The sequence below is a fragment of the Oryx dammah genome, unplaced genomic scaffold, assembly GCF_014754425.2.
Source record: "Oryx dammah isolate SB20612 unplaced genomic scaffold, SCBI_Odam_1.1 HiC_scaffold_5, whole genome shotgun sequence".
Lineage (NCBI taxonomy): Eukaryota > Metazoa > Chordata > Mammalia > Artiodactyla > Bovidae > Oryx > Oryx dammah.
The window spans coordinates 15728421-15743806 of NW_024070189.1; the positions used below are offsets into that span (position 1 = coordinate 15728421).

At 39.4% G+C, this 15386-nt stretch overlaps 1 protein-coding gene across 1 annotated transcript in view; it reads right to left on the reverse strand.

Annotated features, from left to right (window-relative positions):
- Positions 1-790: 790 nt before the first annotated feature.
- FAM81B (family with sequence similarity 81 member B) overlaps positions 791-15386 on the reverse strand; it is a 51408-nt gene continuing 36812 nt past the window's right edge. The window contains exons 7-10 of the mRNA XM_040239665.1: positions 13925-14031; positions 4273-4408; positions 2570-2765; positions 791-1090 (exon numbers count right to left, since the gene is read on the reverse strand). Coding sequence (XP_040095599.1) covers positions 957-1090; positions 2570-2765; positions 4273-4408; positions 13925-14031 — 573 coding nt within the window. The 3' untranslated portion in view covers positions 791-956. The remainder of the gene's footprint in view (positions 1091-2569; positions 2766-4272; positions 4409-13924; positions 14032-15386) is intronic.

The following is a 15386-nucleotide window of genomic DNA, read 5'->3' on the forward strand; positions in this document are numbered from 1 at the left end:
CTATATACACTTTAAAATGTTAATAGATGTTTCCAAATTACCCCTTAAATTATTGTACCAATTTGTAGACTCCCCAATAATGTAAGAGATGCAGTTCTCTACATAGTACAAAACATGAATAGTTTGTTTTTATTTTTCCTGATTTTCCTGCCCAATATCAGGTTTTCCATTTCACATTTATGTCTACGAAAGTTAGAAATAGTTTCATTTTATGGAAAACTAATTCATATTTTTTGCAGTGCTTTTAAATTTAGCACCAGGATAAAATTATGTTGGATGTTTTTCATGGAAACTGTTATATTCTTTTAGATGGTTAACTCTTCCTTGCTCATAATTCTGATACAAATTGAGTATGATGAATCAGTATTTTAAATACACAGAAGTTAGACTTGGTATAAATATTGGGACTGTTTGAAAATTAAAACCTCTGCATTAGAAGTTGCAGTCTGACAGTTCACTTGGCTGTATCTGCCCCAGAGATATTTCCCTCATAGTTTAAGAACTAGTTGCTAATGCTTATAAATGGTTTCATGTAAGACCAGATTTCTGGTTTTTTTGGAAAATAAAACTTTGGACAATAATGGATTATATGCATGTAAATAATGGACTGGAACTGCATAGTTGCTATTCTTTTTAGACAAGTAAGTTGTCTCCAATTTTCCAGTTTCCGCCATTCTTTAATATATTACACCAGGCCTACTTCACCAGGCCTATAGGAATAACATGCACATTTGTGGACAAATAAAAATATAAAGGTATGTATGGAAAGAAATTCCCTTTTTCACTAATATCAAGACATCATAAAATTCCCTACTTTATTAGGTTTTCTGGTACATTCATCAGCTTAGAAAGGTGGTAAGAAATAGAAGCAGTAAACATCTCAAACAGATTTTTTCCCCAAACTTCTTGCAGAAAACCACTCCACTGGCTGGTGAAAAAGAAGATGACTGGAAAGTTTATGATTCCTGGAGTTCCGCTATCTTACGCTGCAATTTCTTTAGGTCTTTCTGTACTTTATATTTTTCTAAATCCATCTTTGTTTTCTGTATTCGTTGGAGGGAGTTGAGAGAGTCATGAATTGATTTAAATCCTGGAAGAGGATATGAAAATAGGTATATTGAAGCTAAACAAAGCATTGGATCTTTAAAAAAATTTTTAACAAAAGTTACTAGTCAGCAGTCCTGCCACAATAATCATTGTTTAATTCAAAGCATATTAAATTCCATTAAGACCAGTCTAAAAATGGTCTAAAAATGTATAATCTTTTTCTTATAATGTATCAGAATGCATTCGCAACCGTGTTTCAACTAGTATCTGGCTTCATTGTGAAATTTCAATTCTTGTCCTTCCCCTCCATCCCCAATAGATTGCATGATGAAATAATTCTATATATCAAGAGAGAAATTGAAAATATTTTCTTTCTGTCCACTTGGACAAGAAATTTGGATGATCTCTTTTTTATTCTTGTTACAAAATTGAAGGTAAAGGCCACAGATGAGATTTTAAACCTTCTCTGAAAGCAACCTGTTTGAAGGACTTAAGGAATGGTCCCTTGCCAGCTGCTCCCCTACGCCTGCCCCCAGCACTTTGTGTCTCTGTTATACCAAAATCCAGCCACTCAGGACCACAGCCTACCAGACCTCAAGATTCTTAGGGTACAGCGCATTGCTTATTCACTGGAGGCTTTCACATAGTCATTTCTCAACACATTTTTGTTAAAGGCATAAAAGCAAACCATTAATTGGGAGTCCCCATTTGTTAAGCTCTCACTTGGTAAAACACAGAAACATATAGATTACAAGTTACTCTTCAGTTCATACTGGGACTGTACTAACAGAATGAGTAAATTCCATCTTTAATGGGTAAATAGCAAGCAGAGCCCTAAAAGTTGGGTCAGTTAAATTGGGGTTGTCTCTCATACAGGAACCTTCTGATTCCTGGTAATTCGCAAAACTGTGGCTCGAGGCAGATGGCTGCTCCGCTACACCTATCCCTCCATCCTTCCTTATGACAAATTAGATGAGCCTTTCAAATTAATCCTCTTTGATGTTAGCTCAGCTTGACACTGCTACCATTAGCCTCCTTAAGAAGAAAAGCAGTCATTATGCTGGACTCTGCTCACTCATTTCTCTCTCTCTTGACTTCTAAAGGTCAGGTTTCCAGTTTGACAACTGTCCAGGCTCATTACCTGCAGTTCAGTGAGGGACATCTGACCTAGACTCTTAACTTCATGATATAACAACAAGTCAGGTCTTGATGATCTCTGAGGATTTTCCAGGTCTGACAATGTTATGATTCTATGATCTTAAAGACTAAAAAATAAATCTCACAGCAACGGCAACTTGTGACCCTGCAACCTATGAATGAGAAGCTAAATTTGCATATTTACCTTCCCTCCGGTGATATGCTGACATTCTATGGGTTATTTAGGAAGGTCAGATGAAATACAAAGGATGTCACTTGACTAATGACAAGATTGCTCCCTGGCTATTAGCTTAAAGTAGAAAACCCTGAAGGATTGGATAAGAAAGGACTGATGTTCTTCACTCAGTTAAAGGTACCTGCTCACCTGATTGGTATTCATCCTGCATTTTCTCTAATTCATCCCAGATGTGCTTTTCCAGTTGGCTCATCTTCTTGGACAGTTTATTTTCTGTATGCTTTATTTTGTTTAGATCTGCTTCATACTTCTCTGTGTTAATGAAATTCTCTAACTTGCTTGAAAGCTTCAGTAATTTTTCTTCCATATTTTTTTCAGACATATCCTACAAAATAGGTCATGTGATAAAACTGCTGAAAACCCCTTTGTGGATTTGAATTTTATCTTAGAGAATGCGTTTTAACAAGTTTGCTTTCCTGTGATAAACATGAGTTTCCAAACCAGGTTCCCTTAGATCTAAAGCTATTCACAAGTGTAAGTTAATTCCTTGATTTGGCCTTGTTCATTTGCAGTTTCTGAAATTCTACATGCTATGGGAGAAGAGAAAGGGCTGTGGTCCTTGTGAAATGCCTGGAGGAATAGGAATTGTAGCATTTAAAGAAGTGTTGCCAAGGAAGGCATTTTACATCCTGCTTCACTTGAGCTCCTGGGACATTCTCCTAAGTATTAGTGGTTCTTATTCCCTGAGCTTCCTATCTCTATGTGGACGGGCTTCAGGCAGAACAGTGACTCTCCATCTCTGCTTTCTATTAGAATCACCTGGCCCATTATCCACCCCCTCAACCCCACCCTACCCTACACACAATTCTGATTTAATGGGGCTGTGTTGAACCCAGGAGTTGATGGCATTTACAAGCTCCCCAGGTGATTCTAACATGCAGCAGGGTGGGGCTGCAGAGGCAGCCTGAGACAAAGGAGCTTCTTTGCTCCTCCTCACTCCCCTGCAGGGAAGAGAGAAATGCGGTGGGTTCCATCCTCTCTTCCTTGTGATCGGCGCCTTCTGCCCTCAGATGACCGGGTTCTCACCTAGTGCAGCCTAGAACGGGTGGAGGAGTCTTGCCTAAACCCGGAGCAGAACCAGCGGGCCTGCTTGGCTGCAGGTCGGACCACACGTCCTTCAACAGCCGTATCAGTGATAAAGCTGTAACGTTGACCTCCCTTTCTGGGACTCCTGCCTCCATCCATGTCAACAAGCTCAGGGTGAGTAACGGGAGCGTCCTTTCCCGGGCTGCCGAAAGCCGCTCTCCTGAAGTTCCAGAATCGTCTTATTTGAATCACCTGCAAGGTTGGCCGTGCAGCTCTCCCGTCGGGGCTCAGCAGCGTGCCCGGCATTGCTGGCTGGAGAAGCGAGCCTGCGATGGATTTCCTATATGTGCCTGTCACCTCACCCCGAAGCTTCGGGGTGTCTCTACAAGGTCTGCCCTGGAGAAGGAGTTTTGAGAAAAACCTCCTCTGACCTACCAGTGGATCTCCAGAGAGGTAAAAACGACTTGTTTAAGGCAGTTTTCAGGTTTTATCATATCTGAGCATCACCCAAGGAGCTTATCCCAGAGCAGCTCCCCAGGGGAGGCTCTGATGCTTCAGCTCTGGGTTGGGACCAGGAATCTGTACTTTAAAAAGCTCTCTTCGTGTTATTCTGGTACAGGGAGAGATACCCGGAGGCGTGGGAGTGCACAGAATTGGGGAGTAGCAGGCAGGACCAGAAGGCAGGCCTCTGGATTCCTATTCCAGTGCCAGAAAGTCAGTAACTGAGACGCTGAAGGTTACTGTGAGGTTTCAAGCGTTTCCAGACTCACCGCTCACATCTAGACAGGGGATAACAGAGCCCTTACCAGCTTCTCCTGCAGGAGGGCCAGACACTGGTTTGCACGGCTGAGCTGCTCTTGTTCGTATTTGATGACCTGGTTTTCTGTCCGTTTTTGATGGTTCTCCATTTCCTCGTATAGATTCAATGAAAGGGAATTAAATCTAGGGGGAGGGGGAAAGTAGTTTGTTCTATTTTAATAAGTAAATTTATGCATAAAACCGACATTTATTGAAAACTCTGCCTTTTTTTGATGATGAGGGCCCATGTGCTCAGCAAACACTTAGGGGTGATGGGGGGTGGGTAAGGGAGCACACACTGGGTCCCTGCCGACAGCACCCATTTGCACAGCCTGAAACACATGTACACACACACACACACACACACACACACACACACACAAAGGCCTGTGCCATCTGTGTGTGCCATCTCCTGTCAGTGCCCAGGCCGTAGTGTGTGTGTGCAGAAGAATTACTTCAACAAGTCGCTTGGTATTAGTATGGCACGGTATTAGTCTATGGTAGAGGTTAGCTGTCGTCTGTGGGGTCGCACAGAGTCGGACATGACTGAGGTGACTTAGCAGCAGCAAAGGTTAGCAAACCACTTTTTCTCTAAAAGGTTACATAGTAAATATTTCAGGCTTTTCAGGCCATGCAGTCTCCATTGCAACCATTTGTCTGCCCGCCCAGTGGGAAAGCAGCCCCACATGATACAAATTATAGGCTTTTTTTAAAAAAATAAATGATGAGCAAATGAGGTGGCTATCATCTAATGACACTTTATGTACACTGAAATTTAAATTTCATCTGATGTCATGAAGTATACCTTTTCCTTTAAAAAATGATTAGAAAGTGTAAAAGCCATTCTTAGCTATGGGCAGACTGGTGAAGGGCAGTAGTTGGCCAAATCTTTTCTCTGCTAGGCTCACTGTGAAGCTGAGGAGGTGCTGGGCGAGAGAGGACAGTCAGAGGGAGAAACGGGGAAGGGAGAAGCGAGAGAGACCGAGAGGACTTTGGGAAGCAGAGTGTCCAAGGGAGACGCTCCTCGGTGATCATCTCTGCTTCCGGCAAACCTTTAGTGAAGTCCCCGTGTGTCACCAACGGATCTCTGAGTGGATTCTTTATTCTTTGCGGGGGTTGGGGGTGGATTTAGAGAGCTGCTGAGTTACTCAAGTGGGGCAAAATCAGAAACATCAAGAAGTGTGCAGGAAGGAACTGCTCACATCAAGTCAGTGCACAATAGGACTGTTAAATAACAGAATGAAGGATTTAAACAGAAGTAGATGTCATTGTTGCTGTTGTTCGGCCCCTAAGTCACGTCCGACTCTTTGCCGCTCCATGGACTGTAGCACACCGGGACTCACTGTCCTTCACTATCTCCCAAAATTTGCTAAAATTAAAAGGACTGGAATCATGTAGCATCAGTTTGAAAATTCACTGCAGAGTGGCTGAGAGTGTGAGAGGGGAGTCCTCATCTGAAATGATTAAGAGGGGTGATGGGGCCTGGGGAGTGGTTTCTGAAGATGTTTTCTGCTTGTGATTTGCTCATGATCAGATGTCACGATCGAATTCTGTTTAGGCTAAATATTAGATCGCAGGAAAAGGGCATGTCATTTGTTATTGAAAATATTCAGACTACCTCAAGGGGTTACTTGAAATAATAGTTAGTCTAATGGTTTCAGGAAAAGTTACATGCAGCTAATTTGGTGTGTGACATTTATCACTGGAAATTGCCTAAGGCATGCTAGACATGTACCGTATTGCATGCTTCTTTAGCTTTCCTGAAAAAGTGTTTTGACTATCAGTTGGAAAAGATGATAGTAGGTCATTTCCATTTTTATGTAGACTCGGGGTCAGTTAGCAATGTCTGGAGACATTTTTGGTTGTCACAAATGGGAGGTGCTACTGAGCCATGGTGGGTAAACATCTTACTGTGAACAGTGCAGCCTCATAACAAAGAATTATCCTTCCAAAATGCTAATAGTGCCAAGGTTGAGAAACTCAGATTTGGATGATGAAATCCAGAAACGGAAAAGGGAGTTACTTTTTCAGTACTTATATTTGTTGTAGTGTAATAGCTAAATTCTGGTCTCCATCTTTCTGAATTAACACTTTTTGATACAGAGAGGAATATTTTTCACATAGAAAGCGTCAGCATAGAAACTTATCCTTGATGTGGGTAAGTTTCTCGACAGTGAAGAAGATGAAGTTGATTATTCTTCCTGTTCTTAGTTTAAGCTTGCTTTTTAAACACTTGTGCTGCTGGCTAATGACAGATGTTGGATCTCAGATAAATTAGCCCCCCAGTGGATAGGTGGACAATCTCTGTTTAGCCAACTGCTGCCTCTGTCTGGAACACTCTTCCTGAGAATATACAATGGCTCCTGCCCTAATTTCATTTATATTTATATTCAAGCACAACCTTATCACAGAAAATTTTCTTGACACTCCCTATTCCTTTACCCTTCTTTATTTTTCTTCAAAATGCTCATCATCACATGATACATAATATGTAGGTCTTTTCCACTAGAAAGTGAAGGCAAGGACTTTGCTTTGTTCATGGCTGTGAACCATGCCTAGAATATAGAAATGCTCAGTTAAGCAGAGGCTGAATAAATGATTTATTCTTTCTCATTGAATACATTTTATTAGGGCTGTTAACAAATAGCAAATCATAGACATGTCAAGCTATTTAGAGATCTAATCTTTGATTTTCATCTTCCCTTCTGTCTCGTGAAAGGATTAATTGTGATGGTTAAGTGGGAGAGTAAATCCCCAGATAAATAAGATAGCTTTACCATCAAGAATCCGTCCTTCAGTTCTCACCTTCACTGTGTAAATAAATGAGAACATTTGCTCTCATCAGTAATAAAATATTAAAATCCCTCTGAAAATCAAGGAGCCATTAAATGTACCTAGGTAATATCTCTGGAAGGACATGGCAGTAATTGAAATTCTGAAATTAAAATAAACCATAAAGAATGAATTACTTTTTATGATCTTCTTATCACAAGGTTTTGCCTGTAACTGGAAACTCACTTTCCTGGTAACAGAGGTCAGATCCTGTCTATTGTTAGCTTATTAAAATAGAAAGGCATTATTTAAAAGCATTCTCCTTGAAAGGTAAAAAGGATAAAAATAGTGGTTTATATAAATGTTTTCCTTTCTTTTGACTTTTCCGTAACATAATGGACGTGATTTGCCATATAAGAATTATTGTTCTGTTAATTATAGAACATATAGGTATAATCTCAATAGGATGAATTTATCTTAGATGACACACTTTAGTTCTCAAATTCTCTACATCACTGGTTATGGGAGTATTTTGATCAGATGTAGTTACATAGGTGAGTAGGTAGATAGACAGATGGAGTGATAGGTAACTTTTTCTTTCCTTTTCCTTAAATTATAAATCAGACTTTTAAATTACAGCCAGAGACCTCACTAGCACAAACATGAGATAAAGGCTGATTTTTGAACAATTTTTCACACTGATAGAATCAGGTTAAAATGCACACCAAAGGCAATTATAAGGGAGAAAGTCACAAAAGAGTAAAAGAAATTTTAATGGGGCTCTGTAGACACCACGAGAGCCCAGCGTAGAGAGGGGTGTGTGTGTGTGTTTGTGCATGTGCACAGGCGTACTCCCTCACATCTGAGTCTTGGTGACCCCATGAAGTGTAGCCTGCTAGGCTCCTCTGTCCATGGGATTATCCTGGCAAGAATACTGGAGTAGGCTGCCATTTCCTCCTCCAAGGGATTTCCCAACCCAGGGATCGAAACTTCACCTCCTGTGTCTCCAGTTTTGGCAGGCAGATTCTTAACCACTGAACCACCTGGGAAACCCATGGCTGTGGTGAGAGTGAATGGTGAGGGCAGAGAGTGGGGCTTGGAACAAGTATCCCAGTGACCTCCCTGCAGATGACATACATAAATGAGGAATTAGCTCCATCCTGGGCGAATTTTACCAGCTCTCTCATGTCTCAAACCCAGTGGTCTTGCATCCACCAATCTGTTGAATGAACTATTTTAGAAGACATAAATATTTTGAATTCTTGAAAGCTGTTAGTATTACCAGGCTTTTGAGAATTCAGATGGTGGCTTTAACTAACTACGTGAGAATATAGAAAGATTTAGTGCTGTTTGGTGGGTTATAAACACAGAAGATGTTTTCATTTTTTGTATCTGAATAAGTCCTTTAGATTAGGTACTATTGTTTCGTTAGAGATTGAGTCTAAGAATCTAAGTTTCATGTCACAAACCAGAAATAAATTTCAAGAAACTTCTGAACTAAATTTATACCAATCGTGAGTGAATGAAAGTCGCTTAGTTATGTCCAACTCTTTGCGACCCCATGGACTTATACAGTCCATGGAATTCTCCAGGCCAGAACGCTGGAGTGGGTAGCCTTCCCCTTCTCCAGGGGATCTTCCCAACCCAGGGACTGAACCCAGGTCTCCTGCATAGCAGATGGATTCTTCACCAGCTGAGCCACAGGGGAAGCCCTTTATACCAATAACCTCAAATTAATTTCTTCTCAGTGTTCTATGGTTTTTAATGAGTGACACTTTTTAAAAAGAAATTTCAGCTTCACTCTGATAGAAAGACTTTTGTTTATTGTTTCTTACAAATTGTACTTGAGTTCAAATTCCAGTATCTTCATAGGCTCAGACCATCCGTTTTGAGCACCTGATCATTCCCTTTCCTAAATTTCAGTAGCACAGTTCAGTTCAGTCACTCAGTCACATATGACTCTGCAACCCCATGGTCTGCAACACGCCAGGCCTCCCTGTCCATCACCAACTCCTAGAGCTTGCTAAAAGTCACGTCCATTGAGTCAGTGATTCCGTCTAACCATCTCATCCTCTTTCATCCCCTTCTCCTCCTGCCTTCGATCTTGGCCAGCATCAGGGTCTTTTCTAATTAGTCAGTTCTTTGAATCAGGTGGCCAAAGGATTGGAGTTTCAGCTTCAGCATCAGTCCTTCCAATGAATATTCAGGACTGATTTCCTTTAGGATGGACTTGTTGGATCTCCTTGCAGTCCAAGGGACTCTCAAGAGTCTTCTCCAGCACCATAGTTCAAAAGCATCAATTCTTCTGCGATCAGCTTTCTTTATAGTCCAACTCTCACATCTATACATGACTACCAAGAAAACCATAGCTTTGACTAGACGGTCCTTTGTTGGCAGAGTAATGTCTCTGCTTTTTAAAATGCTGTCTAGGTTGGTCATAGCACAGTTAGTTTACTATAATATGTGAAATTATGAGATGGAATCATCACAGATCGGCACAAATAGCTTGAGTTTGGAGTCAGACACTTTATTACTGTGTGGCTTTGGGCAAATTATTCAATTTCCATGATTATGAGTTACCTTGTGTTTGAAATGAAGATAAGACCCAGCTGGCAGAGCTGAGTGCACACGAGCTGCATGAGCATTCAGTGATTGGTGGGGGCAAGTGTAGCCTGCCAGGCTGCTCTGTCCATGGGATTTTCCCAGGCAAGAATACTGGAGTGGGTTGCCGTTTCCTTCTCCAGGGGATCTTCCCAACCCAGGGATCGAAGCGACGTCTCCTTCTTGGCAGGGAGATTCCTTGCGATGTGAACCACCTGGGAAGCCCTTAGTGATTGGTAGGCGCTTATACGTGACAATGAATATTTATTATTTCTGCCTACTGATATATTTCATTTCCTATCTCAACTTTCACTTTACCTGTTAATGAGCTTTTTACTTATTTGTGTGTTTTCTCCCCTACTGTCTATGGTCATGAGTGTATCTTTGGATTTTCCAAAACACAGCTTAAGTGTTATAGATGCTCAACACAGTCCTTCATTCATTGGTTTCTGTTTGTACCTAAATGTGCTGGGTGCTGAGGATACGAAGACGAATGAGACAGGTCCTTGCTCTGATTTGTTTTCTACCGTGGCAGCACCTTCAAAGCTGTGTAGTAAGACTTGACTCTAGGCATTTGCTTCATTGGCCAAATGCTTTTTCTTATAACTCACTATCAACTGAAGAGCAGCAACAGCAAGAGCTACCGAGGGCATGCTGCCTCTGCTTGCCGCTTGTTGAAGGGCAGCCGAGGCTCATGATGCCTGAGACCCGCTCTGTAAGCACTCTGTTGTTGGCTGAGGACACTTCTTAGCTGGCCATCTGACTAAGGCCCTTCTGGAAAGAGAAGGCTCAGTGCAGAGGTCCAGATGACACAGCCTGTGTGTCTCCTTTGTCAGATCAAATGATCACTTCTGTGCCAAAGCACAGAACTCATGAGAAAACTCCCAGACAATATTCTGGCTTTCAATATATTAATAACATATGTTCTGTCTACCATCAAGCTTGAATTTGTTAAAATTTCTAAATGGGAAAAATTGCCAGTTAAACTTCCCCTTTAATGTTATTAAAAGCTTTCAGTCTCTTTGTTCAGAAACAGTTTTCTTTTTTCTTAAAAAAGTAAAGCAAATACTATACTCCACCCACTTTGCTTTGAGAAGTGCTCTGATTGAAAAAAAAAAAGCCCTACCCGCCTCACTTTCTCTTTGAACAGAATACTTTGTAATATATAGCTCAAAGGGTTAATATCCCTAATGTGAAGGAATCCTACTAGTAGATAAGAAAGTGTTGAAAATAAATGGTAAAAAAATGGGCAATTCACAGAAATTCAAAGGGTGAAGGGAATGCAAATGAAAGAAAGAGATACTATTTTTCACCCTTTAATTGGCAAATATTAAAAAGAATACTCAGTGTGAATAAGAATGCACAGAAATAAGAATAAGAATGCACAGAAATAAGAATGGTCCTTCTCAGGCATTGCTGGTATGAGTAAATTGCTACAACATTTTTAGAAATAAATTTATAGAAATTAATACAAACATAAACTCTGACCTAGGAATTTTGTCTATAGGAATAAAAGTACCTATATCTAAGGAAATTTAAGGATATACATACAATAATTTTTGTTTGTATAAACTGGAAAAGATCTATTTATCAGTTAGTTGAATTATTTATGGCATATCTAAGTTAAAATATTATGCAGCTGTGAAAATAATGCTAGAATAATATTCACTGATTTAGAGAGATACCAACATATACTGAAAAAAAAGTTATTGAGTAATGTGTATAGGATTTATTTTAAAAACTCATGTTCTCTCATATATAATCTATGCTAAATACATATTATATAGTATATACATAAAATCTCCCTTTTCTGTTACATATTTGTATCAACAAGGGGGAAAGAGAGGAAAAATACATTCCTGGTGTTCACATTGGTTACATTAGGAAGCCTGAATGGTGACCTCTATTTTTATCTTTACCTTATTTTATTCGTTACAATGATACATACTACTTTTTAATTTAAAAAATAAGTGGAGAAATTTTAAATAAGTCTATTGTGTAATTGAATTATAGACTAATAAGTATTTGCCTGGGGAAAAATCTGGCTTATAAACTATTAAGTACTGTAATACTAATGAATTTTAAGACTTCATTATTTCAAGTGGGAAAGGATTCCAGTTTATACTATTACAAAAGTGTCCAGATTCAGATTTAACTATTTAGATGATTCATCTATAAGCCAATTTCCCACAGGACTGAAGGTGGAAAAAGTAGGCAACAACATCAGTGAAGCAGTGATCCCTAGATCTCAAACATTTACTTTTCCCCTCTTTTTAGTTTATTAATATTCTTGACTGCTTTAAGACAGTCTTCCACTCCAGATAAGAAGTTCCTTTTCTCCCCAAATAAAATCCATTCTTAAACTGTACTTCTAGAAACAATTTACTTTTCTATTTCTCCTATGGACACTTTATCTTAATTCTAAACTAAAAGGATTAGATCAAACATGACATAGATATTTACTGAGCACCCTCATTGTGCTAGAATTTAAAAACCTAGACAAGCATTTTTTAGAGAATGAAGGAAGTAGGTATTTTCTGTTTACCCAAAACACCTATTTCTCTTTGAGTTTTAGTGATGACCACTGGTGGTTCAGATGGTAAAGAATCTGCCTGCAATGTGCGATACCCAATTCTGAGCCATGAGTCTGGGAAGATGTTCTGGAGAAGGGAATGGCAACCCACTCCAGCATTCTTGCCTGGAGAATCCCATGGAGAGAGGAGCCTGGCAGGCTACAGTCTATAGAGTTATAGAGTCAGACATGACTGAAGTGACTTAGCATACACTGTTCAGTTGTTAGCTTCAAGTCTTAGAGGTACAAGAATATACTGGTACATTTTATAGTTGGTGGCACTTAGATTTGATGAAATATGGTAGAGATGGAGGAGAATGGAGAGAAAGTATATTCATGATTATGATTTGACCAAGACATTAAACTGAAGTGATGTGGGACAGAGAGGAGAAAGAACAAGAATAGAAGAGGCAGAGCCTCTTGATTAAGGTGGAAGAAGAGAATGAAAAAGCTGGCTTAAAACTCAACATTCAAAAAATGAAGATTATGACATTCTGTCCCATCACTTCATGGCAAATAGATGGGGAAACAATGGAAACAGTGACAGACTTTATTTTCTTGAGCTCCAAAATCATTGCATACAGTGACTGCAGCTACAAAATTAAAAGACACTTGCTTCTTGGAAGAAAAGCTGTGACAAACCTAGATACCATATTAGAAAGCAGAGACATCACTTTGCTGACCAAGGTCCATATAATCAAAGCTCTGGTTTTTCCAGTAGTCATGTATGGATATGAGAGTTGGACCATAATGAAGGTGCTGGAGAAGACTCTTGATAGTCCCTTGGACAGCTAGAAGATCAAACCAGTCAATCAATCCTAAAAGAAATTAACTCAGAATATTCACTGGAAGGACTGATGCTAAAGCTTCAATACTTTGGCCACCTAATGTGAAGAGCTGACTCACTGGAAAAGACCCTGATGCTAGCAAAGACTGAGGGCAGGAAGAGAAAGAGAAGACAGAGGACAAGATGGTTGGATGACATCACTGACTCAATGGACATAAGCTTGAGCAAACTCTGGGAGATACAGAAGGACAGGGCAGCCTGGCGTGCTGCCGTCAATGGGTTCACGGAGTCAGACCGGACTGAGTGATTCAACCCCAAGGTGGTACCATCTAAGTACCTAGAATTTCCTTTGCTGGTACTATGATGCCAGGAAATGGTGGTTATTTAAATAAGAAAGGAGTTGAGGATAAGGAGGCCAATAATTTGAATGTGGAGTCTTGTCTCCTTTATTGCTTTCTCCATTGTACAGGGGAGAACTCGGTGTAATGTGGGATTACAAATAGTATTCAAATAGGGATACTGAAAAGAAGCAAGCAGAGGGTCTTAGAAGAAATCTTAAAGGAAGAGCTAATGAATCAAACTTAAAAAAATTATTTGATAACTTCATGGAATCTATGTATGTTCAATTGTGTTTTTCAATGAGGCATTTTAGTGTACAATTGATAAGTTAAAATTGTACTCATCAGAAAGTGTCATTTCAGTTGAGATATTATGCAAATGAGAATGGCAAATTAATATGCATATTTCTTCTATTAAAATATGGTATGAATCCCTCTAGTATAAAATATTATCTGCGCATCACTGTGTTGCTTTATTTCTTGGCCAGGTTCAAATTCCTGGAATAGGATTTTATTTAGTGCTAATGCTTTCATTAGGCAAAACCCTTTGGAATGCATTAAACAGAATTAAAAATCTTCCATTCACTTACTTGAACTCCAAAAGGTTCATTTCGTGGCGATAATCCCCCTGGACCATCTTTAAATTTGAGATTTGCTCAGAACTGGAAGCCTCTATCTTTTCTAAGAGCTGCATTACCTAATGAAAGTACAAAAGGGAGCTTTTGTGTGTGTGAACAAAATCACTAGCACTTACATTCATTATACTTTATTCCTAAAGGAGCCCAGAATAAAGACTTGAGCCTAAAACATGCTTGCTTTTGAAAATGATTTTTGTCAAAGGAATGATTCAACAGTTATAGCACTACCTTCAGGGAAAGAACAATGGGGGCATGTTCCATTCTGCTGTCTATAATAATCTTTTTGATAAGAAATCATCTAATGATATAACAAAAGCATGCTATTGACATTGGTTTATCAGTTTGTTGGTTTGATTGTTGCTTTTCTTTGTCTCCCCAGTTACAATATAAGCCACTCTATCTTTTATCACCACTATATCCTCAGGACACATTAGATGACCAATGGTACAGGCTCACCAACTGCTATTGAATAAATGCTGCAGTGCGCAATTGGGCTCTGCAAAGAAAACACCTGAGTGGTCTAAGATCAGGCCTCGGGAATTTCTAGGTAGAATTCTGACATGAGCACAAATAAATTCCAAGTGAAATAACTTAGGACATTTTAAACATAGGATCTGCTCTCTTAGCAACTTTCAAATATGCAACTTGGAATTGTTAACTATAGTCATTATGCTGTCCTTTATATCACAAGGCATTTACTTTTATAAACTTTCTTGATTTGCAAAACCTTAGTAAAATAGGAATGCTGCTGTGTTAGTCGCTCAGTTGTGTCCAACTCTTTGCAACCCTGTGAACTGTAGCCCACCAGGCTCCTCTGTCCATGGGATTCTCCAGGCAAGAATACTGGAGTGGGTTGCCATTTCCTTCTCCAGGGGATCTTCCTGACCCAGGGATTGAACCTGGGTCTCCTGAACTGCAGGCAGATTCTTTACAGTCTGAGTCATCAAGAAACAGATTTATTGAGAAAGTTTATTTCTTCCATCAGAGGGGAAACACTGGGGACATTTCTGTTGAATCAGGAACAAGACCACGATGCCCTGTCTCTGCATTATTACTTAATATTGTACCAGAGTTATTATTCAAAACACTTAGAGAAAAGAAATTATGTATATGAAAATGGAAAAAGGTGAGGCCAAATGATTTTTACTTACAAATCATATTATTGTGTGTCTGGAAAAACCAAAGACCAAATGAAAAAATTACTATAATCAAGAAGACAATTCATGAAGTATAAAATTAATATAGCCTTTATAATACACAACTAACAAGTAGTTAGAAGATATAATAAAAGCCCCATAACAATTAACTAAAAAAAAGGATGAAGTCTCAAAATATATTTAAGATAAACAAATCTACATCAGGAAAATTTGAAACCACTCCTGAAGGACATAAAAGCAAAACTGAGCAAATGGAA